The sequence below is a fragment of the Ornithorhynchus anatinus genome, chromosome 5 (assembly GCF_004115215.2).
Source record: "Ornithorhynchus anatinus isolate Pmale09 chromosome 5, mOrnAna1.pri.v4, whole genome shotgun sequence".
In the NCBI taxonomy this organism is placed as follows: Eukaryota; Metazoa; Chordata; class Mammalia; order Monotremata; family Ornithorhynchidae; genus Ornithorhynchus; species Ornithorhynchus anatinus.
Window position 1 is genome coordinate 62,693,590 of NC_041732.1, and position 27,560 is coordinate 62,721,149.

The 27,560-nt window shown below is 52.5% G+C and overlaps 1 protein-coding gene across 6 annotated transcripts; it reads right to left on the minus strand.

Annotated features, from left to right (window-relative positions):
* Positions 1-1,298: 1,298 nt before the first annotated feature.
* SZRD1 (SUZ RNA binding domain containing 1) lies at positions 1,299-26,433 on the minus strand. Of its 6 annotated transcripts, none has more exons than XM_029065403.2 (6): positions 26,348-26,433; positions 11,904-11,946; positions 9,185-9,309; positions 7,805-7,854; positions 5,531-5,785; positions 1,299-4,504 (listed from the first exon to the last, which is right to left on the minus strand). In XM_029065403.2, the coding sequence occupies exons 1-6, from the start codon at positions 26,396-26,398 to the stop codon at positions 4,402-4,404; spliced, it is 627 nt and encodes a 208-aa protein (XP_028921236.1). In that variant the 5' UTR covers positions 26,399-26,433; the 3' UTR covers positions 1,299-4,401. The 6 variants fall into 6 exon arrangements, with proteins under 6 accessions (XP_028921236.1, XP_039767996.1, XP_028921235.1 ...); XM_039912062.1 differs by lacking the exon at positions 11,904-11,946 and adding an exon at positions 24,006-24,051 and having other exon boundaries at positions 5,531-5,782; XM_029065402.2 differs by lacking the exon at positions 11,904-11,946 and adding an exon at positions 24,006-24,051.
* Between the last annotated feature and the right edge of the window lie 1,127 nt (positions 26,434-27,560).

Below are 27,560 nucleotides of genomic sequence, written 5' to 3' on the forward strand. Positions count from 1 at the left end.
GAGGGAACTGAGGCCCAGAGAATAATGATTAATAATAATTATGGTATTTGTTAAGTGCTTACTATGTGCCAGACACCGTACTAAGCGACTGGGTGGACACAAGCAAATCGGGTTTGACACCGTCCCTGACCCACGTGGGGATCACACTCTCAATAGTCATTTTTCAGATGAGGAAACTGAGGCACGAAGTGGAGTGACTTGCCCAAGGTCATGCGGTAGACAAGTGACAGAGCCGGGATTAGAACCCAAGACCTTCTGACTTCCAGGCCCGTGCTCCATCCGCTATGCCATGCTGCTTCTGAGAAGTGAAGTGACTTACCCGAAGTCCCATAGCAGGCAAGTGGCAGAGCTGGGATTAGAACCCAGGTCCTTCTCACTTCCAGGCCCAGGCTCTACCCACTAGGCTAAGCTGCTTCTCGGTTGGAAGACGCATTCCCCGCCCACAATGAGCTTACATCTGGGCCTCTCAGAATCCGTCATCGATCATTTCCCTCCCGCGCCAGGCAGATCCTGAACAATAATAATAATAATGGTATCTGTTAAGCACTTACAACGTGCTGAGCACTGTTCTAAGCGCTGGGGTAGATACAGGGTCATCAGATTGTCCCACGTGGGCTCACACTTTTTAATCCCCATTTTTACAGATGAGGGAACTGAGGCACAGAGAAGTGAAGTGACTGGTCCAAGGTCACACAGCAGACAAGTGGCAGAGCCGGGATGAGAACCCACAGCCTCTGACTCCCAAGCCCGGGTTCTTTCCACTGAGCCACGCTGCCTCCCAGCCCAGTCCCCATCCCATTGAGGCCTGCGTGAGCGGGCAGCCTCAACGCTGCTGGCTCTGGGGGAGGAGGAGGAGCTGCCGAGGTACAGCCCACCCCCTTCCCCATCTCCTTCTACCTGGCCAACCCTTCTGTCTGTTGCTAGCCGCTAACCTGCAGGGTCCCTCCACCCCGCTGCCCTGCTTGCCCCAGATCCTCACCCGGACGAGGTGACCGGGCGGAGGCTAAGGAGGGTGGAAAATCAGTGTGCCCGACGCCCACCAAGTCACTGACTCGTCTAGTGATTCCAAAACCCTTCTAAAGCTGACATCCGGGGGAACCGACCTTGAGAGTCCCGGCCCAGGGAGAGAGGGTTTTCCACCTACTTAGCCCAGCCTCCTCCTCTCTCTTCCTTCTTTCCTTCCCTGGCAGAGAACCGGCTGCGGACCACCGGTCCCCACGGGAAAGGGGGAAGCCGAGTCTTCCCGTCGAGAAGTCCCCAAAGGCCTAGGGCGAAAGAAACTGAGAACGAGCCTCCGGTGAGTTTAAAACATTTATTTAAAATACAATTTATAAAATGCTTAATCTGCTGACTCGGGAGCCCGCGGCAGTAGGGGAGAGGACGGGGCCCAGGGAGGGAGAGGAGGGAAAGACAAGGACCCACTGCCTTCCTCCTTGGCTGGGTCAGTGCCCCCGGGCACGGCAATCCTAACTCCCAACCTTTCCCCGTCTCCCCCGGATCCACCCGGCGGGGGAGGGCCGGGGCGCTCACCCCGGGGAGCCCGGGACAAAAAAACAAGGATCCGTGAGCTTCGGGGGCCACGGAGGCTGGAACGGCCCCACCCGTCCCCCCGTCGGTTCCCGGCGAGGGGCCGCTCCGAAATGGGAAGGGGAGGGACGGGTCGATGGCAGCTCGTGGGGGGGTTGCCGCCTGCCTGCAGGTGGGGAGCGCCCCTGATTGACTGGGCTGGAAGAGTTCGGTCCCAGCCTCGGTCGCGGCCCCGGCCCCCACGCTCGCCCGGTTAGGCCGCGCTGGAGACGGAGCGTGTCGGAAGCCGTTAGCCGGGACGTTCGCGGCCCGGCCCGGCGGGGCCGGGGGGCAGGCGGGGGTGAGGACTGTACCGTTCGGGCGGCTAGAGGAGCAGCAGCCTCAGCCTCGGGGCTCCGGCCCCTTGCATCTCCCCCAAGCCGAAGCTTGCAGCTCACTTCCAAGGAAAAAAAAGACCCGGCCCAAAAAGCACTTAGGAAAGATGTGGACAACTACAAAAAGAAAAACCAACCCCGACCGTCCTCCCCGCCCACCCGCCCCCCAACTCACACCCACGCAACAGAGTTCTCTATTAGTTTCGCCGGCCACCTTTGCATCTCTGGGAAGCCAAGGTGAAGCCTCAGTGCAGGAGCCGCTAGATAAGGGGCTGGGGCTCCTCTTACACATCCTCACCCTGCCAAAGGAGTCTGGGAGAAAACCGGTTCCTTCCTCCTCCTCTACCGGCCACCAAGACCCTCCTGACGGCAGACAGGCAAGCGTCGTTGCCCAACGCCATTCGGGGTCTGGCTACTCCCAGCCTAAGGGGCGGCAACTCCGAGAGACACACGGTCACCGGTCCCCAGGAGAGGCGGGTTGGAGCAGACGAGATGGCCGGGGCACTCAAACCTAGAAGCGACAGTCCACCGCGTCCTCCTACGCTACCGGAGCCGACTCCCTAGGAAGAACCCGTCTGGGGGCCGAGGGGATTCGGCTCGGGTTTCTATCGGCCATCTTAAAAGCGGCCTAGCCCTAAGCCATCCTGGCTCCGCTTTCTAACCGCCAGGAGCAACGGAGATTCTTGGGCGACAGGCTCCGCTGACTTATAAGCAGAGGGTGGAGGGAGTAGGGCCGCGTCAGACCACGCTGGCGGCCGGGGAGCAGGAAGGGCAGGTACCTTCCGCCGTCCAGGCCCCGGCCCCCAGTGGGGAGGTCTTGGGGGCGGGGCGGGGTTTTCAGGCAGCCTTAGGACTCGGCCGGACAAAACCTAGCTCGCTCCTCTGGGCGAAAAACACCAAGGTGGGTCTCGGGCCGTGTGCCTTTGCTCAAAGCGAGACGTGACGTTCTCCCAATCCCTTGGAGAGCTGTCAGTTAAAATTCAAAACAGACGGGTTGCCTGGCGGGGGGCGATGGTCGGCGGGATGGGGGGAAAAAGAGAATCAGTGCAGGCGAACCGACCCGAAGACGTGGCCGGGGATCGCTCTAGGGATTGGCTACAACGTCCGGCCTTGCCCTCCTTGCCCGGCGGAGACTTCCAGAGTCCAAGCCGAGCGCGGGACCGGCCTCCGGCCCCCGGCTCGGGAGCGAGAGGACCCCGGACTAGGGGGGATGGAACCGAAGCCTCCGGGAAACCAGTCGTCACCAACCCCTGAACAAGACGCGATCTACATCCAGACTTTGTTCGGCACGGTCTGTTTGAAAAAGGAACTGCAGTCAGTACAGCTCTGCGCCCGCCGACATCAGGGTGTCGGGCAGCTACTTAGGGCTCCCCCGCCGGGGCCTGGCGTCGCCTCCCTCTATCCACCTCCTGACAACACCGTTCATTCAGCCAGCTGACCAGCCCAGGCGTCCCCGACTCAGGCTCCTCGTTGTGTCTTCCTCAGAACAAACACAGCAAAATACTGAACTAATCTAGTTTTCCATTCCTTGTAAACTTAGGGGCCACAGGTCTTGTCCCCCAGCTGTGTGTTCGCGTTCTCTCTCTCTCTCTCTCTCTCTCTCTCAGAAGCAGCACACCTGGGCCCCGTGGCTCACCTCAAGGTGAGGAAGGGAAGAGACATCTGTCTACTTAGTTGGTCTTCCTCAATTCGGGAGGAAGGGTCGGCACCCTTCCCCCAAATCCCCAAGTCAGCCGAGAGCGAGCCCCCTGCCGCGAGCCGCTAGCCCCGGAGACGTGGCCGGGGGGGCCCGGGGAGCCCCTCCCCGCCTCTGCCCTTCCCTCCCTCCCTCCCCCCAGCATGGCAGTGGGAATACAGAATGAGAAGCTAAGCTTGCCAAAATCCTATTTGTTTCAGTTAATTCATCGAAACGTTTTTAGAAGACTAGCGACTACCGTTCCTCAATTAAAACAAAGATTCGTTAAACAGCTAAAACCCCTCCCATGCACTTTTTCTTCTTGCAAATCAGACTTTTGAAACAAACAAAATAATAGAAAAAGATGAAAACAAACGATCCTTTCAAACGGAACTTGCTCTTTAAGTGATGAAGACATGCACGTTTGGGAAGCATCCCCCCCATTAGGGTTCTGAAACCCCCAGTTGATGAGCATGATAAGCATTATTGCTGGCACTGGCTTTCGCCCCAAGTAGCACCAGCCGACTCTTCGCTCTGGTTTCGCGGAGTCTTCAGTGGGTGCCCCCAACCCTGGCCCCCGTCCCCACCCTTTCCTTTTACAGTGACTTGGGACAGCCCTTGCCGACGCGCCAATCACAGTGGAAGGGGTTTTGGGGGGGGTCACAGTGCATGGGGTTCAAGGTCACAGTGGGCGGAGCAAAGGGGATCACAGTGCAAGTAAATCAGGTCGTTCCCTCTGCTCAAGTCCAGCTGTCCGCCACGGCAGTGCGACCCGTGGCGGACCACCCCGGCGGCGGCGGCGACGGCATCTTCCCGGGCCCACATTTATCTGCGCTGCTTGAAGCCTTGTGAACCATCGGGACCGAGGGGCTGCCTGATCACATTGTTGGGCTGCCTGACGTCTTCTGGCTGCGAGATCCTCGTCGGCCTACACGGAAGGAAGTCAAAATTAGCTTTCGGCCACGGGCCGGAGGAAATGGGAGAATCGTCCCGGCGGCTCTGACTCTTCCGGCCCGGACCCCTGGCCGCCTGAGCCCGAGAAAGCTGCCGGATTATTATTAGTAAATAATAATGATGATGGTATCTGTTAGCTGCTTACCGTGTGTCAAGCATTCATTCGGTCGATCGGATTTATTGAGCGCTTACCGTGTGCAGAGCACTGTACTAAGCGCTGGGGTAGAGACAACCTAATCAGGTTGGACACAGTCCCTGTCCCACCTGGGGTTCAATCTTAATCCTCATTTTACAGATGAGGGGACTGAGGCCCAGAGAAGTGAAGTGACTTGCCCAGCGTCACACAGCAGACGCCGTGAGCAGAGCAAGGATTAGAACCCAATTCCTCCTGACTCCCAAGCCCTATCCGCTCTATCCGCTAGGCCATGCTAGCCCTGGGGCCCTGCAGGCCCCCGGGGTCCCGTTCCGTGGCTCATCTCCCTCCTAGCCGTGGGCCCCAGCCACCCTTCTCTGCCGGGCCGACACGCCACAAAAGGGACTGCACTCGTGGGGCCGTCTCAGGCACCCTGGTGATCGTCCCAAGGGCCAGCCCAGAGGAACGGGACCTGGCCCGGTGGCCGAGTCCCTCTGCTTCTCTCCTGCGTCCTTCCGGGTGCCACTTGAAGAAGCGGCAGGACCGTACGATGCCGTGGGCTACATTTCACCCAAGGCTCCAGGGGCGGAGGAGGGCTAAAGGTTCAAAACTCGAGAGCTGCAAATTCTCACCAGGGCACTGCCAAATGCTTGCCGGGTGACTAAGCAAGTCTCTCTCTCTCTCTCTCTCTCTCCCCTCTTCCAAGTTCAGCTTTCTTCTGGGCAGGGTGAGGTTGGGACTCTGGCACGGGACCTTGGGGCCCAAGGCACCCTGCGATGTAGGGGTGGGGGTCGGAGGGCGCTACAGGAAACCCTGCCAATAAACCGGCCTCTGCCTTGAGCTGGAGGCCCGCAGGGGCTCACCTACCTGTCTAGGATGGGCTTCTCCTGCTCCTCCTCGGGGCTGGCGCTGCCCAGGATCCGCTTGCGGGCCTCGGCGTACTCTGCCTCCCGCTGGGCCAGGGACTTGACGGGCAGCGCTGGCCTGTTGGCGGAGTTGGGGCTGTTGACGACGCCGTTGCTGGTGGGCCTCTTGAGAATGCGGATCTGGGGGGGAGGGCCCGAAGGGAGGCTATCGTCCTGAATCACGATCGGCACTTTGGGAGGAGACTTGGACTTCCTGCTGATGGGGGAGAAAACAGAGGCAAACGTCAAAAACCCTTTGGGCCGAATTCCACCCCCTCGCGCCCCCGAGCTTGGTCTCTGGCCCGCGACCAGAACTCTCGCAGCCTCAATTGGAGGACCGCTGCTCTCAGAACCGTGGACCTCTTAGCAGATCCAGACGGCCGGAGCGGGCGGAAGGCCCCGGGGGCCGCCTCGACCAACGTCCCCGAGACTAACGGTAGCCCCTCGTCTCTTCGTGGGCCATTCGACTCCCGGCTGGAACGCAACGCACCTCTGGCACGCCGATTCCTCTCACCCCCGTGAGCTCCTTCCCTACCTCCTTTCCTGCAGAAACACCACTTTGGGCTCCAGATGTTTTTAAAAAAAAAAAAATGCCAGGAACTTAGAATCAGTTAACACCCTCAGTCCCCTCTCCTCCTGGCCTACCTAAGGAGGTCACGTTGCGGGGGGTGGAGAGGGTGCGAGGCTCACCGCGACCCGAGCTTCCCTCAACGGCAGCCCAAACCGACGGGCGGGGAGATTTCAGGCCCTCCGGTCCTACATCTGGGGATCCGGTGCCCTTCCCGACGGCGCTAAGACCAGCGGGAATAACTGCCCTAGCCGTGACCGAACAGTGAAATACAAGGCCCTATCAGCACAGGCTCTGGGGAGCAAGAGAAAAAGAGGGACAGAACTGCCAAGAGAAAACAAGCCACCTCTACTGGGCCGGCACCTTGACCTCTGGGTCCAGCACCCCGGGACACCCAGTTCTCCGAGGACGACTGTCCCCGCGTAGATTTCCACTCCCTGGGCCGCCCAGGGAACACAGCCAACTGCCGAGAGCTGAGCCCTCCGCCTTGAGATCTGCAGCTCCTGACTCACCCTAACGGAGAGGGTTTTATATACCACGTAGGCTCACTCATCTTATTGCTAAGGGATGCCTGGAGAATTTCCTGCAAACAAGCTGCTCTGAAACAAATTATATCCCTTCCCATATCTCTTTGAGAAGGGGGCTGGGGGGGACTGTGGGCTTCCTAGGGAAAAATCTGGAAGTCAACAACCGAGTCCTCCTTTTTAGGACAGTGAAAGAGCAGACTCTGGCCAACGATACTTGGCCGCCGCCCTCCTTCCCTAGGGCTCCTGAGTCTCTTGGTCAGGAGCGGAGACGTGGTTACGGTTGAGTCTGGCAAAGAGAGGAGTATCACGCCTAGCTGGGCAGCTTCTCCGAGTCTGGTGCATTACAAGCGATAGATCCGCGGGGGCCGGGACCTCCGCATCAAGAATGAACAGGAAACGGAACATCACTGATCCCAAATATGGACGGAAACCATGGAGGCAGGGAAAGATGAAAGCAATGAGAGTTGCAAGGATGGAAAGGATGGGGCTGAGGAACAGAAGGCGGGAAGAGTTTGCCGTCCCCCTTCCCCACCTTCCCCCGGAGTCGGGGGCTGGGGGGGGGAGTCTTGTTTGCTTTTTGAGACTCAAAGCTAGCCCAAAAGACCCCGTTTTTCAAACGTAGACTGTGGGGAGACGATTGGGCAGGAGGGAAGGCGCTGCTGCCTGGGCGATGGAAGAAGCACGGAGCAGGATGGGCAGAACACGGAAAGATGAACTGCGGTAAGAGGAAGTGGGCGGTCACCACGACAGGCGGGCAGACTAGAAGCCAGAAGCCCGAGCAACAGGAGGAGTGGGGCAGGGCTGGCGGGAATCTGGGGGGCGTCTCAGAACTTTAATCTGAACGACTGTGCGTCCCGGGTCTCCCCAGACGGGCAGCTTCTGGCCTTTCGACTCTACTGGCCGGGCTCCGTCTGGACGTCAATGCCCCGGACGTCTGATTTCGCCAGCTCTGGCAGACACCTCTTCCTCTGCCGCAGTTCTCCCGCAGGCCTCCTTCCTTACTCAGAGGTGGCTCTGGGCCCTTGTTACCCAGCCGAGCCGGGGACATGTCCAAAAGCAGGGCCACTGTGGGAGAAAACCGGCGACTGCCCTATTCTCTAAAGGAAGAGAGCCAGAGCCTTGGACCAGACAGCAGCCTTACCTCTCCTTTTGTGTGATCTTCAGTTTTTTTTCCAACCGTCTGTCTATTTCCTAGAGGAAAAAAATGTATATAAAAAGTGGAAAAAAAATCTCTCTCAAATAGAAGCTTTATCCTCAAATTTAAAAAAATTTGGGACTCTGTGGGTCCTCTCTGCAGGTGGGGGTCAAAATCCTTGGACTGGAAACTAGATTTACTCCCAACTGACCTTCTCTCGGCCACAAACCCAGCTTTCCCATGCTACGGAAGTTCCGAAGGGGTCTGGCACCCTGTGGGCCCGCTCTGGGTATAAACCCTTAAAGATGGGCGCCGCCCGGCCCCGTCAGCAGCTGCATCCCGGGCTTTGCACTGGTCAGGAAACCGGATGGGGAAAGGTGCTACGTACCCATCGAATACCCATCATCCTAGAACTGAGGATCGGGTCTCGTTATACTTGCAGGATCTTTGCCCGAGTCATCTGCCCTGCCAAAGTGAGTTTTTTCCAGCCACCGGTGAAACACACCGGAATACCCAGCTCCGGATCGGGGACGGACAGAGAGGGGAAGAGGTAGTGGCGGTGAGGATCTAATTCATAGAGTCCTGAACCGGCGGTCTACGTGACACAGATTCAATCCTCCTCCCTCCAACTTGGCCCGGGAGGCCCTTGTGGGACGGGGGCTGGGTCCAACCCCATTATCTCTGATCTACCCCAGCACTTAGCACAGTGCAAGGCACATAGTAAGCACTTGACAAGAACCACCGTTACCATTATTATTAGAGTGGGGTCAGGGACTAGACCTGCCCCGAAGGCAGGAGAGTAGGGTGTGGTGTGGAAACACCTGGGACGGACACAGGAGAAGTCAAGAGAGGCACTGGGGCCCCTGGGTCAGTGAGTTCAAATCCATTTCTAAAGCCTTTCCATCACCCCCACGGGCCTCGCTCCGAGTGGAGTAGCTCATCATGAGAAATACAAGGAACTACCTTGTTTAGGCTTAAGGCCCTGCTGCCTCCCGCTTTCCCCCGACTTTCTGTATCTACCGTCCTCTAACGTGCGACTGTTTGGAGGGATTCCGGGGAGGGCCGGGAGTGCTGGACGGTCTAATTTACTCTGATTTACTAATTCCCATCTCAGGCTCCTGGCACAACCTCCTCCCTTTCAGACGGCAAGTCGAGTCCTTCCAGCCAGCGCAGGGAGATCGGCTCATCGCTGCCCAGCCTTATCCCGTTAACCCCTGAGTGCGGGGAAGCGGGTGGGCTGGGGCCTCTGTGACTGTCCCTTCGCCCTCAAATGGGAATGTGACCCACTGACATATCCCACGAGCTCTCTGGAATCCAACTTCAGCCCCACAGGTTTCTCTGGCATCTCTCTCGGGCTACGGCTCGGCACTGATGCAGGGAGAGTACCTGGTGGGGAGCGAGGGATCTGGTAAGTGGTCCCGCCATTCCTCTTCCAACAGGACCGCGGTCCTTGGCCGGGCAGCTGGCTCCAGACTCCACAAGGGATTTCGCCATCAAATTATTAGGAGGGGCTGTAGGGGGTGAGGGAGGGATGGGGGTCGAAAACCCGAGCTGCTTTAGGCAAAAGCCGATCCCAGCCGGCCCCGCACAGCCACCTGGAAACCCCAGATAACTTAAAGCTCCCCGACCGGTAACTGTACGGGCCCTGTCCGCAGTCAGGGCCGGTACTGGTATTCCCTTTGGAGCAGGGCCAGGGATCATGAGTCATCTCCTTTTTCTCCAATTAGGTCTGGATCCCAATTCTCCCTACACTTGTGTTCAGAAGAGGGAGGGGGATCAGAACTGGCGTTATAAACCCGCCCCCTTCGGAGTCGGTCTCCCCTCGTTTCTGCCAGGGTGCGCTTTCGAAACCTTTTCTCATCAAGGAGCCCCCATCCAGCCAATGTGCGAGGGAGCCGGCGGCCTAGAAGGGCACGAGGGCCGAGGGGCGCCCTCAGATGCGGGAGCTGCCGCTGGCCTCTTGCCTGCCCTTCGGTGTGGTGTCACCTCTCGGTCCTGCTCTCTCCGCCCAGGGACGGCCCCCCGTCTCAGGAAGGGAGCCATGGGGCGGAGGGGGCCCCCAAATGGAGCTCCCACCGCTCTTTCATGAGTCGCTGCGCCTCGGATGTGGGGGTCACTAGCCAAGTTGAGGAAGGAGACCCAAGAGCGGGGATAGCACCGGGGAACATTTATAAAATCCCTGTTCGCAGCCCAGGTTCTGGAACGGAAAAAATCCCAGCCACGACCTTAAGCGGATGATGCTGCGGAAGAAAATTTATGTAAGAATGATCCGAGTGTCCCTGCAATCACCCCTAATGACCACGACGACGGGGATACTTGTTAAATGCTTACTATACGCCAAGCACTGTGCTAAGCACGTGGGTGGATATAGGATCAACAAATCGGACACAGTCCCTGTCCCACGTCGGGCTGACAGTGTAGGGGGAGGGAGAACGGGTAACGAACCCCCATCTTACAGATGAGGAAGCTGAGGCACGCCGAAGTCAAATGACTGGCCCAAGGACACACAGCACCCCTTCTTTAGTTAGTCAGAAAGTCAGGAGCTTGGTGGTCCCTGGACCAGTTCTCCCCTGAAATTCCAAACTGTCTTCCTCAGGGAGGAGATGTGTATCTGTTCCTCTATAAGGTATGCCCCTGGCCCTTAGACCTGATGGTAGAGCAGTCTCAAGGTCACACTGAGTGCCTAGGACAACGTGCTGGCCCGAGAATGGGGCACCCAGCCCAGCTGCTGACCGCCAGGGAAGGAATATATAGCACCAGGGCCTACTTCTGGTTCGCCGCCTGTAGCCCGGAGGTGACGGGACCCTTCGGAGAAAGGCCCTGACTTTATCATCAGGGGTGGAAAAGAAAGTGGTCAGGCTCTATCCAGGCCCTCTGTCCCGCTGATCTAACTCCAAGGGTGGATGCCTGTTAAAAAAAAGACTTATGAAGGGGAGGACAGGAGAGGTGTCTGTTAGAAGGACTATGCAGTTTGATTTTTCGCCTTCCTCCTTCCACCTTTCAGCCCAAGTATTGTTGAAACCAGCTAGGGAGCAGAGGGTTCATAGGTTATAATAAGGTGAGAATCTCCTCCACCTTCTATGCATCTAACCTATTGCGATACACTGCACAGCCAGTCAGAATGGCAAACATCAACAATCTGGGCTGGAAAAGGGGGTGGAAGAAAAAGGGGAGGAGAGAGAGGTATCTGAAAGTCTGGATTCTTTTTTTAAAAAAAGAACAAAAAAAAAAAAAAAAAAACACCCAGCAGATATCCCGTTTAAAATATGGGAAGAAAAGAATGGAAGCTGAAGCGAAAGGAAGCAGCTGCAAAAACCTAGGAAATTGGCAAGCTTATCGGCCCGATTACAGCTAGATAGCCCAGCTAGGGGCTTCCGTTGTAAGGAGAGTGGGGTCACACTTCCCCACCCCCCAACCAGACTGAGAGAGCATCAAATGTCCCCAGCACTAATTTAGCTCTGAAAGCAGAGCACTGACATCCAATGAATCATAGAACTGGAAGAGACTTGATAGGTCAGGCCTTATACCTCCTGCCTTATCACGTCTGGCCCGTTGCTCTATTTCCTTGTTCAAAGAGGTCTGAGGGTCGGAGCTGAGAGATCACGTGACCCCCCCCCCCCCGGTGACTCTTTCCTAATATTCATTCAATAGTATTTATTGAGCACTTACTCAGAGCACTGTACTAAGCGCTTGAAATGTACAAAGCGGCAACAGAGACAGTCCCTGCCCACTGACGGGCTAACAGCTCCACACTGGGGAAGGGGCCAAAGCAGTACCCAGCCAGCCTCGTTCTTCATCCTGCGCAAGGGCAGAGTGGCGATGGGCTGGGTTTTAAATGAATCTAGGCAGCTTCAGTTCCCGAGGCTGGATCTGGCACTTAGGTCGCCGGATGAGGAATGGTGCTAAAGGCTTAGGGTCAGGACGATCTTGAGCTGAACCCTAGGACCGTGGCTTCAATGAGTCCGCGTAAAAGCCCACTGGGGTGCAACTCCGGTTTCTCTCAGGCAACCTGCTGCGGTTTCTGGGAAAACACTTTCAGAAAACAAGTATACCGGGTATGCGGGGCAGGAGAACCCCCTCAAAGCACCCTTCTGTGCTGACTCACCTACGCAATAACATTCTGATTCTGGGTTTCGCCACAGCACGGTCTGTCAAGAAAAAGCACACCAAGTGCTGGTCTCGTAGGTTTATATCTCAGAACAGTCAATCAATGGTATTTATCGAGTGCTTACCATGTGCAGAGCACTGCGCTAAGTGCTTGGGAGAGTCAAAACAAGAGAGTTGGTAGACACGATCCCTACCCACAAGGCCCTGACGAAGTCATTTAGCGCCAAAAATCCAAAGAATCCTTTGGAGGGAGGGAGGCAAATCTGCTTCCTGAGATGACACCGCCTTCAGTAAGGTTTCAATATCCCCTCCCTGCAAAAGATGTCATGGCTTGGCCTATAAAAGAAGGATTCAGCTGCGCTAACGATAACAATTATGATATTTGTCAAGCACTTTCTATATGCTAAGCGCAAGGCTAGATACAAGATAATCAGGTCCCACATGGGGCTCCCAGTCTAAGTAGGAGGGAGAACAGGTACTGAATCCCTATTTTGCGGGTGAGGGAACTGAGGCACAGAGAAGTGAAGTGACCTTGCCCAAGGTCTCACAGCAGCTAAGCAGGGGAGCCGGGATTAAAGCCCAGGTCTTCTGACTCCCAGACCCGTGCTCCTTCCACTAGGTTACGCTGCTTCCTACTACAAGACGCACGGTTTTTACTTTTAATAAAGCAAAAGGTCTCACACGCTTACTCGACCAGCCTAGGAAAGACCCAACAGCTTTGTTAGGGCCATATAAAGGGGTCAGTGCCTTTAACGTGAATCAAGTCCAAGCGTACATTCTGGAGAGACCATAGATCACCAAACAATAGGCCCATATTTTTTAAACCTCATCACCCCATATTTATGTTTCATTGTTGACATCTTTGTTTATATCTCCGCTTCGCTTGTTACGTCAGTAGGATGGGCTGAAATAGAGTGTGGTAATTAAGCTGCCCAGTCTGGGTCATTTTCTAAAATTAGCCTTTCCTGGGGGGGGGGGGGGGGGTTGGATTGCTGGAGTCATTCTTCAGAGAGCAAGACTCCTGAGGTCTTAATATCAGGCCAGCCACCAGGGACCTCACCCATCAGCTCCATATGCCAAGGCGGGCAGGAGAAGGGCAGCGTCAGATGGGCTCGGGCTGCCTCGCCGAGCCTGGCCCAAGGACCGCAGGAGGGAAGAGAAGATAAAATGCTCAGTCAACGTGACCGACGAGCCCCTGAAGGCCGTATCCAGACGGCGAGATGTTTAAGACCTACGAGCGGTCGGCTGGACTCCTCCTTGGTCAGCCAGAGACAGCTCACTCATCGGCCGCGGCTTAGTCTCACTTTGAGGGGGCCAAGCGATTAAATAATTTCACTTTCACCAAGACAGATCAACAGATCTGTCACCAGAGTGGGATCCGGCATATTCCCTCTCACACTCTTTATCCCATTTCTTCTGCTCTAATAATCCCTTTTCTCCCTCACATTCATGCTCTGGGCAAAACATCCCTCTAAGATGAAGGTCAAATTCCAGAACTGGGAGCCTAGGCAAGATTTCCAAAGTTCTCCTATTTGGAAATCTCTCAGGAAGTGTTAGTTATTGGAAAGGCGGACTGTCGAAAGGTGTCCTTCCCTGAGCCCCCATTCAAAAGAAAGGACAGAGGAATTAGTAACCTGGTTCCCAAAGTCACCCTAGAGTTTGGAGAAGTTCAAGACACTCTGAAGCACCCCTCTAGTCCAACTGGCACACCCATATGAGCCACAGGTTTTGAAATCTAAAGCGAAGCCACCTAGCTGTAATTAGCAACTGTTTGATCTATTGGTACCCACTACCTTCGAATGCTGAGAAAGAGAGAGGAGAATCAGGGTCTCATGGACCGTTTGAGGACCTGCGAGAATTCACTGGCATCAGCCAAAGCAGCGTGATGATGATGATATCTGCTAAGCGTTTGCTATGGGTCAAGCACTGTTCTAAGCACTGGGGTAGATACTAGCTGATCAGGTTGGACACAGTCCCTGTCCCACGTGGGGCTCACAGTTTTTATCTCCATTTTACAGTTGAGACAACTGAGGCCCAGAGAAGTGAAATGACTGACCAAAGTCACACGACAAGTGGCAGAGCGGGGATTAGAACCCAGGTCCTTCTGACTCCCAGGCCCATGCGCCATCCACGAAGCCATTGTGAACCGTGACCAGGGTAGGATACATTTTAGCAGAGCAGACAGTGCGGTCCCTGAGACTTCCAAGGTTCAGATACTATTCTGAGCAAAGGAATAACACCCTTCTGCCCTAGACTTCTGGAGTCCCCTGCTGCAATCAATCATCAGTGGCATTTATTGAGCACTTACTGTGGGCAGAGCACTGTACTAAGCGCTTGGGGGATTACAATATTACACTAAACGCTTGGGAGATTACGTTATTACATTCCCTGCCCACAACGAGCTTCCTACTGGTGGGGCGGATGCAGAAGGTTGACAGAGTTTGTGAATACATTCATGACGACAACACGCTCCACTGAGAGTCCCAACAGCTGCTTTTAGATGGATCTGTCATCCTCCCCAGGATCCCATTTGCCCTGCCCTATATCAGGGGAAATGTCGAGGCTCCTCCCCTTTGACTTTGAAAGCAGGTCTTTACACCAATCCAGCCGCATTCAGAGCCAATGCTGAGACGCGTCATTTAAAAACAATTCTTCATCCTGCCTCCAACTCCTCAGTCACTTCCTGTTTCATCCTCTCAGGAGCCGAGGCCAACAGTGAACTGCCGAGAGCATCAAACCCTTGAAGGCGAACATTGTCCTGTCCTCTTTCCTGGATGCCAGGATCAGACTCAAACACCCAGGGGGTTCCAGAACCCGGTCGGACTTCCAAGAGTCCTCAGATCGGGGATAAATCAGGTCCGGATCTTTGGGCGCTGCTGAAGACAGCTTGGGCCCGCTTCAATCCAGACCCAACCAGAAAGCAGGCTGGAGCAGACCCGGTTTTAACGGAGTGGGCAGAGTATGCCGTTCCCCTCCTGACGTTGGTTGCTCTGGTGACTTTGCAAAAGCCATCTAGGATGCTAGGAGATTGGAAGCAACAAGAGCAAAACCACTCTCTAAAAGCAGCAAGAGATAAGAGAGACCAGAATCTCCTCAGTTCCTCTCAGACACTCAAAAAGACAATAATAACGGATGAGGTGTTAGTGTCTGCCCTAGGACACTGCCTCAGCCTGGAAGAGCCCCGGGTTCTGAAAACCCTCCAGCTGGGTCGAGCCAGGATCTCACAAACCGGCTTGTCCGGGTCGGGGTCCGGGGTATCGGCGTTTCATTCTGAGTAGCTGGGCAGAAAGGGAACACAGGAGTTGGGGTGAGATGGGGCCTGGGGAGAGCGAGCAGGTTTTAAAGAACCAATGGGCTTTTGGGGCCTTTTCCAACTCACTCAAACTCTTAGCTCTTTTCTGCTTTGCTTGCGAGTCTTCACCTCATTTTGGACACGGATTTATTCATTCGTTCATTCAACCATGTTTACTGAATGCTTACTGTGCGCAGACCACTATACTAAGAGCTAGGGACTGAGGTGGCTAATTCAGCCTTCACAGCAAGAGAAAAGAAAACCATGGTTTTCCCCCACCTCTGGAAACCTAGGGGGGAAATGACCTCCGGGGGGGCATGCAGCCAAGGAGGGCAGGGGGCTGCTCCCAGAAAGAGGTCTGCTATCCTTCATTCATTCAATTGTATTTATTGAGTGCTTACTCTGTGCAGAGCACTGTACTGAGCACGTGGGAAGTAAAATTCAGCAAAAATAGAGATAATCCCTGCCTACAATGGGCTCTCAGTCTAGAAGCGGGGAGGCAGACATCAAAACAAGTAAATAAGGCATCAGTAGAATCTGGTTCCCTGGCTGAGGCTGTCTCAGAACTTCCAGCAGGGGAGCTGACCACCTGGATTTCAGATCGGCTCTGCAGGAGGAGACTGGGGGGCGCTTCTGTATGCACAAAGTGAATTCCAGTGGCTTGCTAGAGCCTCTACTCCTAGTCAATTACACCACTGGGAAAAGCATGCAGGAATCCCAACCACTGGAATGAGGAGGCTTCATCAAGTCTCCTAGTCCCGACTGGATTCCGGCTAAAGCTGGACTTCACGGACTCAAGAGTGTAGCTTCGACTAGGCCGAGCTTCGGGGCTCTGGGTTTAAAGGCTTCTGTACAGCTCTTCCGGGCAGCCGTCGCCTCAGTGACCTACTTTTCGGCAAACATGTGTTAAATCCGCCCGGGGTGAATCACCCAATGAGAAGAGCGCTTACATCTGCTCTGGGGAGAAATAACACAGCACTTTCTTGCCTCTCTCGGGCCTCCGAATCGAACACCGAATGTGGGTTGCAGACAGCGCCCCAGAATCCGGAGACCACCACGACACCCCTAGTTTGTTGCCGCTGGAGGCCCCCGGGATAAAGTGATCAGCGGGGCCTCCCTCTCCTTTGCCGGAGCGGTTGAAAGATTCTTTTTCTGCTGGCTAACCAGATGACAGTGAAAGACCTTGGGGCATTTTTCAGAATGTGGAATAAGAAGAAGAACATTTATATGACCATAACCAAAGGAGGCTGGATTAGTTACTAACAAACTGGAAAGCAAGCCTTCACAACGACCTCCCCGGAACCACGGACAGAATGTGTCCTCACTTCGCATTAAATCCGAGCCATCGGCCTTCAGTCAGAAAGCTTTATTCATTCAGAGAAGGCGGGCAACCGAAGAACATGCACTGAACTCTCCCAAGCGCTTAGTACAGTGCTCTGCCCATAGTAAACGCTGCATAAACATCATCGATCAACATTACGTCAACCCTGTCAACTAATGATCCTCTACAGCACCATAAAGGTATTCACTCATTTGACCTCTGTTGAAAGAGAAATTATCCTTGTTCGCAAGTAGGGAAATAGAGCAGTCCAAGGAGTTGTGTTAAGTGGGGAATAAAGGATTCCTGCTCCTTTCTGGCACTATGAAATACTGAGGCCAGCCATCATTCATCAGTAGATTTGAAATGGCAAACAGAGAAAAGACTACAAAGCTCACTGTGGGCAGGGAATGTGTTTTAAAGCTCTCAAGCATTCGGGACAGTGCTCTGCACACAGTAAGTGCTCAGTAAATACGACTGACTGCAGAAGTACATCCCAGGCCACCTCCAAAGACCAAGGGAATCCTGTTTAGAATCAGCAACCAAACCTCAGAAAGCAGCTGTATTACTTTAATAATACTGCCCACCAACAGGAATCTATCACAACTCTGTTCTTATGGAGTTCTGTACCTAAAAGGAAGGAATGCAGTTTAGCCGCCCCTTGTCAGAATGTTGGTATTTCCCAGGTTGGGAGTCACATCCTAGGCTGGGCTTCGGCTTGGTTTGTGTACAGTGGGAATGCCAAGGGCTGTACCAGCCATTTCGCTCGGGTGAGGCCGGGTCCTGGATCACTGGACGCCCGTCTGTGGGAGGGGGAGATCAGCCAACAGACCCAGAGAGAACTAAGGGGAAATTGAAGGAACCCAACAGTCTCAAACAGTGAACATCTCCTTTCACTAAAGAGTTCCAAGAATTAGAGAGACCAAACAAGCAAGCAAACCGATTACCCTCATCCCTCTACAGTAAAGCAAACACTAGAGTGATTTAAGAGGCTTGGGTCAAATACCACCTGCTTCTACGTATCATTTGCTAGTATACTAAGCTCGCACGGGACTGCCTGCTGGGACTGTGCTCTCACTGGTGAGAAAGGTGCAGATACCAAAGAAATCCTGAAAACAGCTGGCTGAAGTGGGTGACAAAGATGGCACCAGGAAGCAAGATCCCGGCCTGCTGAGTCGGGGTACTTGGGCACAGTTATGTCATGACCAACTGGGCTGGGAATGGGTCCCAGGGGTGACCAAAAAAAAAAATCTTTGCTTGGGCTTTGCAAGCTATGCCCCCTTCGCCCGATTCCTTCATTGTACACTTGTGCTACAGCAGGGACCTGAGAACGCAAGAGTGGCATGCATGGACCACCAGTATTAGGAGAGTACAAGACACCACAGTTGGCAGACCCGTTCCCTGCCCAGAAGGAGCTTATAATCAATTCCCTCAGGCAGGTTCTCGGCACTAAAGTTTCAAGACCAAGGCTCACCCGTGCTTAACTAGGACTCCCCATCATCATACCACGTTACAAAACACACCACAGTCTTCCAATCCAAGGGCAATTCTGTAGTGCTCTACCCATCCATGTTGTCCTTCTCATCCCAGGACCCTGTTGTCCAACAGGCTCAAGGAGACGGAGCTGACTGGAGTCAGGACCTGTTCTGAAGAATACTACTCCTGATGCTGAGCAATGAAGGCACCGTATACAGAAGCCTCAATCTCCTGGGCCAACTGTTTTTTTCCCCCAAACCTCCCAGCCCCTCACCCTACAGACCGTCGATATTTCGGGTGGGAGACCTGCTTTAGGTGGAGAGAAGATCGAGCAACCGTCTTTTAATGACACAACTCCTCTGGTCTCCTGGAGGAGTCAGTAATCAGCGGAGAATTGTTAAACCATTGCTGGACTTCTGGTTGTCCTTTCTCTAATCAGTTCATCTGTCAATGGTATTTATTAAGTATTTACTCTATCCAGAGCACTGAACTGAGTAAACTGTAAGCTCACTCTGGGTAGGGAACATGTCTATTTATATTGGGTGTCCCTCCCCTCTAGACTGTGAACTCATTGTGGGCAGAAATGTGTCTGCTGTTATACTGTACTCTCCCAAGTGCTTAGTACAGTGCTGTGCACATAGTAAGCGCTTAATAAATACGACTGACTGAATGAATGGCCTACAGCTACGGGCAGATTCCCCTGGAGCTACTTACAGAATTTTGCCCACCTTAACCTGAAGTTCCACTGGGAGGGAAAACCCGCATACCCTGAAGCTACTACACAGACAAGCTCATAGTTTTGCAAAAGGGACTCCTCAGGTGATTGTCAACTTTCTGAATTTCCTTAAGATAACTGACAATTTCAGTCACTTTGGTTGGCTTTGAGGACAACTTTGCTTTGCGAGAGGTCAGTAGAGTGGAGGCCATTTGGGAAGTGGATCTTTTTCAGCGACTTTGTTAGAGAAAAAAAAGTCATTTCCTTTTGTACTTTGATCGTGGGGTGCTTAAGGAGCCAGACCAAGCTGCATGCCATTGAACAAGCAGGTCAGGAGTTGCCCAGACAAGAAGAAATTTTGCTCATGCAAGCAGGAAAAAAATCTCATGTAAACCCTGCATGCCATCTACCTGAGGTCTAGCTGCCCTCCACTGCATAGCTCAGAGTAGGAGGCAATCCTAGCTCGGAGACCAGGATTCCACAAACTACACTGCCTTTGGTCCGGAAGACAGGATATCTCCTTTTCGGAATGTTTCAAGGGGCTTGGAAAATCCCTGCTGAAGTACCTACAGTTGGAGGGCAGAGGTGATGCAGTGGTGAGGGGGAGAATTCAAGCCCATGGCAACCACAGCAGGTCTTTAGGACAGCCAGAGCCTGCTGTGAGAAGGTCTCTCGCACAGGCTCAATGAAAAGGGTTGAGAAGTTACTAGTGAAAAGCTCATTTTCCTCTCTGCTTTGAGCAGAATGTGGAAAGAAAAAGTGTGTTTCCAGAGTCCCACGAACAGACAGCTCAGCACAGTGATATGTAAACTGGACAGTTTCCTTAAAGAAGGTGCCCCTCTGAGTAAACCATCGCACTCTCCTGATTGCAGCCAATGGAGAAGCGCTAAAAATGTCTGGAAAGGGAACTGAAGGGAGAGGGGATGGGGCAACAAAAGGACAAGCAGATCAAGTCACTGTCCTGCCTTCAAGTAGGCCGTATGCTCGGTGTGGGCAAGGAAACGTTTTATATTGTTGTGTGGTCCTCTACCACGCCTAGTACAGTGTCCTGCGCACAATAAGCACTCGATAAATTTGACTGATTGACTCTTCTTCAACCACCCACGCGCCGCTCAAGGAAGCAAAGAAACCCCGGAAAAAGGGTTTTCAGGCTAGCCCCCAAAACCCAGAATGATTTGAAAATCATGGTAGGCAGCAAATGGCTCCCATTTATTTTACCACGATACCACCTGACCCTAGAGGTGCCCAGCAGCATGGCCAGCTTGCTCTTTGCTGTGAAGCTCTGAGACTGTGTTCGCTCATTCCTTAGAAGGAAAAGGAGCCCGGGACAGTTAACTCTCCCCACAGATCAAAACCACCTCAGTCTAATTAAAGTCACTTCAAGTTGACGCCACATCTTGGATGGGGCAGTTTCTGGAAAACCTTTAAAGGGGCCAGGAGGCGACTGCCTGGATCTTTAGGAAAGCAGCACAGTCTACTGGAAAGAACTCAGGCCTGGGAGTCACTCAGTCAATCATATTTACTGAGCACTTACTGTGTGCAGAGCACTGTATAAAGCGCTTGGGTAAGTACAAAATAAGACACAGTCCTTGCCCGTAACGATGTTACAGTCTAGAGGGAGTCAGAGGACCTGGGTTCTAATACCGCCTCAGCCACTTGTCGCCTGTATGACCTTGGACAAGTCAGTTCATTTCTCTGGGCCTCAGTTCCCTCATCTGCTAAATCAGGATTCAACACCTGCCTCTCTCTTACTTAAAATGTGAACCTCAAGTGGGAGCAGATTATCTTGCATCTACCCCAGCGCTTAGTAGGGTGCTTGGCACATAAAAAGTGCTTAACAAATACCACCACTATTATCTTTAAACTACAGGGACCAGTCTTCCCTCTACCTGCCTTGAGATGTCTCTTGTTCTCATCTGTTGCCCATGACAAACATCATTTGAATTTGAGAGTGAAAACAAAAGGTAACATTCCTTTCTGCATATGTCAGAGGTCCCTCCTTCCCTCAAATGGAAACCTAATCTAAAACCGGAGAAAGCATTTATTACTTGGCAGATTTTCGGCACGGGGAGAGGATGAGAGTATCATGATTTTATAAATAACTCTCAGTCAAACGCTCCTCCTGGCTCACGTCTTCCACCAGGCCGGCGAGCCCAACACGGATGGTATGAAAGAGCGACCCAGTGTTATTTTTGTTCTAGACTATTTTTGAAGCTGTAAACCAACTTGGGAACCAGAGAAATAAAGCTAAATGTTGATCTGATTGCTTTTCTAAGGAACAAAGATGACTTTCAAAGACAAAATAGTATACTTGCCTAATACTGACATTTACTGAGGCCAACCAGAAGGTGACAATTTGGCAGTTGTTTAGAATAGCAGTAGCTTAAATTATGGGGGGAGGGTGGCGATTTTCTCTTGGGGGCACAGCAGTTTTTAATATTACTGTATCTGCAGCATCACCTTCCTTTCAAAAAAGGCCTTCCTCTGGCAATATGTAAGGTGCGTGCCTTGAGCATAACTTTTCTAATAAACGTGAGCTCTTTGGGGAAAATATGTTAATGGCTTTAGAAGAGCCAAACAAGTTAATGGACACTTAATTCTTACCTAAGATGGTGGGTAAATCCTATTTGAGGAACATTGATGAATTAGTTTCTCTAAACCACTTTTTCCGCAGATGATTTCACAATACAGTTGGCGGACAGAAAGAGGGATGTGAAGGTGCTGAGCATTTGGTTTACAGGCCAATTTTCAGTTTGGAAACAGGTACTTGAGTTTTTTGGAGGTTTTTATGGGGAATGGGGCGGGGGGCAGGGTTGGGAAGCAGCATGAAGAGGAACGGATGGAGGAGCTAAAAACCTGCCTCTCCCTTCCCCAAGTAAATTACTTTAGGAATTGCAATCAATTGGATTATTTAAAAGCAGATTATCTACATTTCTCTACTCCCCTCTCCCAACCCTGTCCTATGCTACTTCTTTTCTGTAGCTGCCATTTAAGCCTTTCACTACTCATCAGCACTCTTACCAGAAGGAACAGAAGAGGTGACACTCACATCAACTTTATGATTTTGCAGATTTGGTCTGGTGAGGAGTTTGGGACCATTAGTTAGAATGAGCTTGAGGATTCCCTGTCGATTTAATTTATCCCCGCTACTCCTTTAATTATCGGCCAAACATTTTATTTAATGTTTAACAAGTCATTTAATAGTACCCGGAGAAGCAGGCAAAATTAGAAGGGGAAGTGGGAGAAATTAAACAGCCAATCTTCAAAACAACTCCCCATTTGTCAAAATAAATTTATGCTATGGCCAAAATGGTGGACCCAACAGCCCAAGTCTCCATCTGGTCCAAAACCAGAAGCCCACTTATTTGAACGATGCTGAGCAAATTAATAGACACAGAAGCGCTGTAAGAACAAATGGATTCTGCAAGGGAAGAAACCTTTCCTGCCCATGGTCTTGGGCCAAAGGGTTTGATTCCTTGCCTGACTCAGTGGCTCTCATCACAAACAGAGGGATCGACTCTAAAAATCTCTGGCCCCTCTCCTCGCGACAAGCTGCTGATAGTTGTTCCTGGTAGTCCTCTTCTTGTCCAGTCCTCTAAATGCTGCTTTCTTCTAGGATCTCCCCTAATAATAACTGTGGGATTTGGGAAGCAGCAAGGCCTAGTGGCAAGAGCACGGGCTTGGGAGTCAGAGGACATGGGTTCTAATTCTGACTCCGCCACTTGTCTGCTTGTCTGTCACCTTGGGTAAGTCACAACTTCTCTCTGCCTCAATTACCTCATCTGTAAAATGGGGACCGAGACTGTGAGCCACATGTGGGACAACCTGATTACCTTGTATCCACCCCAGTTCTCCATAGTAAGCACTTTACAAATACCGTAATTATTATTATTATTAAAATGTGCCAAGCACTATACTAAGCATTAGGACAGGCAGTTTCTCCCCCTATGGGACTCACAATAATAATAATAATTATTATGGTATTTGTTAAGCACTTACTATGTGCCAAACACTGTTCTAAGTGCTGGATCTTCGGGGGAGGAAAGACAGGTATTTCATCTCCATTTTACCAGTGAAGAAGGTGAAACACAGAGAAGTGACTTGCTCAAGGTGACCCAAGTGTCATTGAAAGGATGAGAACCCAGATCCTGACTCCCAGGACCATGCTGCTACTTCTCACCCAACTCCAAAACCCAGATCTACTTCTCAGGATTGAAATAGGGAAACGGAAGAACCAGAAATTCGAAATTGTGTCCAGGTCCATGAGAGACCCTAAAGATACAGACTGCCCACAATAGGAAGATACCCGAGGAGCACTCTTCCTTTTAACTACTATACTATGGGAAGAGTTTTCATCTTTAATTCATCTACCTACCTTGGCAAACTGACCCAGAAGACACACATATCCACCCTTTAGCATTTGGCTAATGTTACCAGTATCTCCCCCACCCTAAAAACATGATAATACATCTTTAGGAAATGGTGAAACAAAGAAAAAAAAAATAAAGTTTTTGGAGGCATCATCAGGCATGCCTCCCACTGTAATTTGCCTGTCTCCTAAATATGGATGGATGGACCCTCCCTACATATTTCACTGTAGACTTGGAATAAAAATTTTGGTATTTATTGAGCAAAGTCTTGGAAGTCCTTAAGGTACAAGGGCCTTGTCCTTTATTGATTAACTTCTGAATATTTATTGACTCACTTAAGCAATTGTTTCCAAAACTAGCTCAGTATAATGATTAACCAATAATGAATTGGATGTTTCATAAATTCTCACCCTAATAACTTGATCACTCTCTTTATCTACTTCTTATAAAGTCCCAACCAACTCCATTTCCACCTCCTGCTGACAATCCTCTCCACCCCCTCAAAATGGAGAAATTCCTCTACACACAAAAATAACAAGAGTACAAGAAAAACCAGAATACAAGACCACTACAATCCCATCCACATTTAAATTCCGGGTCAATGCTTCCAAAGTCCTCACTCCCTTTAAATTCAAAAAAACCCTCGACATTGCTGGAGGCACAAGGGAGAGAGGGAAGGAGAATGTGTTGTGTAGGTGGGAGGGTAAGAAGACATGTTAGTTTCTTATTACTCAGAATGCTAACCAGTTGCCCCTCCACTCAACAAAACTCGCTACCAATATCTATTTCCTCAAGTCGTTTCAATACGACCGCGATAAAGATGCTCACGTCCAATAAGAGCCTGAAGAAGAAGTTCGTTCTACAAGTTCCCAATTAAGTTAGGGGAAGGGTCTAAGAAATGAGATGGGGTGGAGGTAGCAAGCACTCACCGGCGGCAAGTGGCCAATTTCTCCGGCACAAGTGTCGGATCGGCAGCTGCAGAGTGAAAATTCACAAGAATGGGGTCAGTTTCACCTTGGTCGCCCGGCTGGACGGAAAACTGACCACATTCTTCAAAGCCACGGTCCAAATCCCTACAGAGGTGGCACCGGGCCCGGGTGCAGGTTATTACGAGGCTGCCCGACTGGTCATCCGTTCATGCAGTCGTATTGATTGAGTGCTTTCTGTGTGCCATGCACTGGACTAAGCGCTTGGAAAGGACAATTCAACAACAGATGGAGACAATCCCTACCCAACGACGGGCTGGCAGGCTAGAAGGGGGGAGACTTACTCTTAAACAAAGGCCTCAGGTTGGTCTCCCTGTTACCTCTAAGCTCAATTCATTCATTCAATAGTATTTACTGAGCGCTATGTGCAGAGCACTGTACTAAGTGCTTGGAATGTACAATTCAGCCACAGAGAGAGACAATCCCTGCCCAATGACGGGCTTACAGTCTAATCGACGTGGGCAGGGAACACGTCTACTTAATTCTACTAATTCTCTCGTACTGTACTTTCCCAAACAATTAGTACAGTGCTCGACCCACACTGATTGTGAATATATCTATAATTTTATAATTACATTTTTCCTTATATTTATTCGTATTTATTTTTAGAGAAGCAGCGTGGCTCAGTTGAAAGAGAACAGACTTGGGAGTCGGAGGTCATGGGTTCTAATTCGGGCTCTGCCACTTGCCAGCTGTGTGACTTTGGTCAAGTCACTTCACTAAGCCTCAGTTACCTCATCTGTAAAAGGGGGATGAAGACTATGAGCCCCACGTGGGACAACCTGATTACCTTGTATCCCCCCCAAGCGCTTAGAACAGTGCTTTGCACATAGTAAGCGCTTAACAAAGACCAAAATTTATCTATTTTTGATGCTATTGATGCCTACTTGTTTTGTTGTCTGTCTCCCCCTTCTAATAATAATAATAATGCTGGTATTTGTTAAGCGCTTACTATGTGCCGAGCACTGTTCTAAGCGCTGGGGTAGACACAGGGGAATCAGGTTGTCCCACTGGGGGCTCACAATCTTAATCCCCATTTTACAGATGAGGTAACTGAGGCACCGAGAAGTTAAGTGACTTGCCCAAAGTCACACAGCTGACAAGTGGCCGAGCAGGGATTTGAACCCATGACCTCTGACTCCAAAGCCCATGCTCTTTCCACTGAGCCACGCTGCTTCTAGACCGTGAGCCCGTTGTTGGGCTGGGATGGTCTCTATCCGGGGCCGAATTGTACTTTCCAAGCGCTTAGTACAGTGCTCTGCACACAATAAATACGATTGATTGAATGAATGAAAGTCGTGAAATGCCACTGCGGGGCTTATTGAGGCTGCCCCCATCCATGATAATAGGGGAAACGAGAGGGAAAAAAAGCTCCTTTCGAGGACTTCGGAGGTCTTAGCTTTGAAGGAAACAGACACGGAGGACGGAAAACTTAACGCAATTAATCGCTGCTGCTGGAAATAAACGGACTGTTTGCAGGGGCTGGTTTTTCCAGGTGAGGGGCGAAGAACGCATCCCGCCCTTCTCCACAAATCAGCTCGAAGACCTCCCCCCACCCCCCCCGCTTCCTCCCCACGAGAGGCCCGAAAAGTTCAGGGAAATTGCAACCTTCATGGGCATAAAAGGCCCCCGGCTCCTTCCACCTAAACTGAACGGCAGCCACGCACCCTCCGAGCCACGAGATGCATTTAGGTGGGCGAGCTGAGACCTCGCTTTACAGGACTTAATTCACCGGGCCGGCTGCCCTTTCGGCCGCTTTGGTGCTGGCTTTCTTTTTCCTACCATTTTTGGTAGGGTCTCGGGTCGACCTTCCTGCAGTTGGCTATTTGAAGGTATAAAGGGGGAGGGGGCGGAAAAAAAATCCCACCCCAAGGAGGTCGCGGGGGGGGGGGGGACTTGAGCCGAGAGTTGAGTGGCCCCCGGCCAGGACTATCCCACCCCCATGGAGGGTGCCCACCTCGGAGCACGTGAAGTTTGAAAATGGTTCCTCCGGGGCGGTCCTGGGGAGGGGGACGACGTCGAGGAGGGGAGGGTTCCGAGTGCGAAATCGGGCCCCTGGGGGATTGGGGGGGGGGGGGGAGAGAGAAATGGGGCGCTGGCCCTTTAAGAGGCCTTCCCGGCGCGCAGGGCCCGGGGCTTCAGCTCCCGCCTCGGCCACATGAGCGGGGTCCCCCCCGCTCTCCCGCCCTCCCCCGCCTCCAAGAAGGCCCCCGGCCCATCCCGGGGGTCGCCCCTTCCAGCCCGATGCGCGCAGGACCGGCCCCGGGCCGGCGGCGCCTCCTCACCCCGCTGTCTGCCGCCTCCTCCCAGCTCTCAGCGACCTCCTCATCTTCCATCTTACTCGCCACTTCCCCCCGCGCCTGCGCGCTGCCGCCGCCGCCGGCCGCGCGCCCGCGCCCCCGCCCCATTCAGGACGCCGCGCGCGCACGCGCCCGGCGGCCATCTCGAAGAAGGGCGCTGAGGGCAGGAGGGTGGCCATCTTTAGGAAGGGCAGAGGCCGGCCCGTTCCAACCGAAGGGGACTGGAGCCTGCGCCCCCCTCCGCGGGCTCGACGCTGAAGCCGGAGGAGCCATCTTGTCTGAGGGCGGAGAGGCCCCAGGAACATGTCATTCACCCATTCAGCCATTCATTAATCCTAACGTTGGTATTGGTTAAGCGCTTCACTGTTCTAAGCGCTGGGGGAGACACAGGGTCCTCAGGTTGTCCCACGTGGGGCTCACACACTTTTAATCCCCATTTTAATAATAATGTTGGTATTTGTTAAGCGCGTACTATGTGCAGAGCACTGTTCTAAGCGCTGGGGGAGATACAGGGGAATCAGGTAATGAGGCAAGTCACTTCACTTCTCTGTGCCCCAGTTACCTCATCTGTAAAATGGGGATTAAGACTGGGAGCCCCACGTGGGACAACCCGATTCCCCTGTGTCTCCCCCAGCGCTTAGAACAGTGCTCTGCACATAGTAAACGCTTAACAAATACCAACATTATTACAGGGTAATCGGGTTGTCCCACGTGAGGCTCACAGTTAACCCCCATTTTACAGACGAGGGAACTGAGGCCCAGAGAAGTGAAGTGACTTGCCCCCAGTCACACAGCTGACAAGTGGCAGAGCTGGGAGTCGAACTCATGATCTCTGACTCCGAAGCCCAGGCTCTTTCCACTGAGCCACGCTGCTTCTCATTCATTCATTTGCATTTATGGAGCGCTTACTAATAATTGTGTTAAGCTCTTACTATGTGCAGAGCACTGCTCTAAACGCTGGGGGAGATACAGGGTCGCCAGGTGGTCCCACGTGAGGCTCACAGTTAATCCCCATTTTCCAGATGAGGTCACTGAGGCACAGAGAAGAATAATGATAATGTTGGTATTTGTCAAGCGCTTACTCTGTGCAGAGCACTGCTCTAAGCGCTGGGGGAGATACAGGGTCATTAGATGGTCCCATATGAGGCCCACAGTTAATCCTCATTTTACAGATGAGGTCACTGAGGCACAGAGAAGT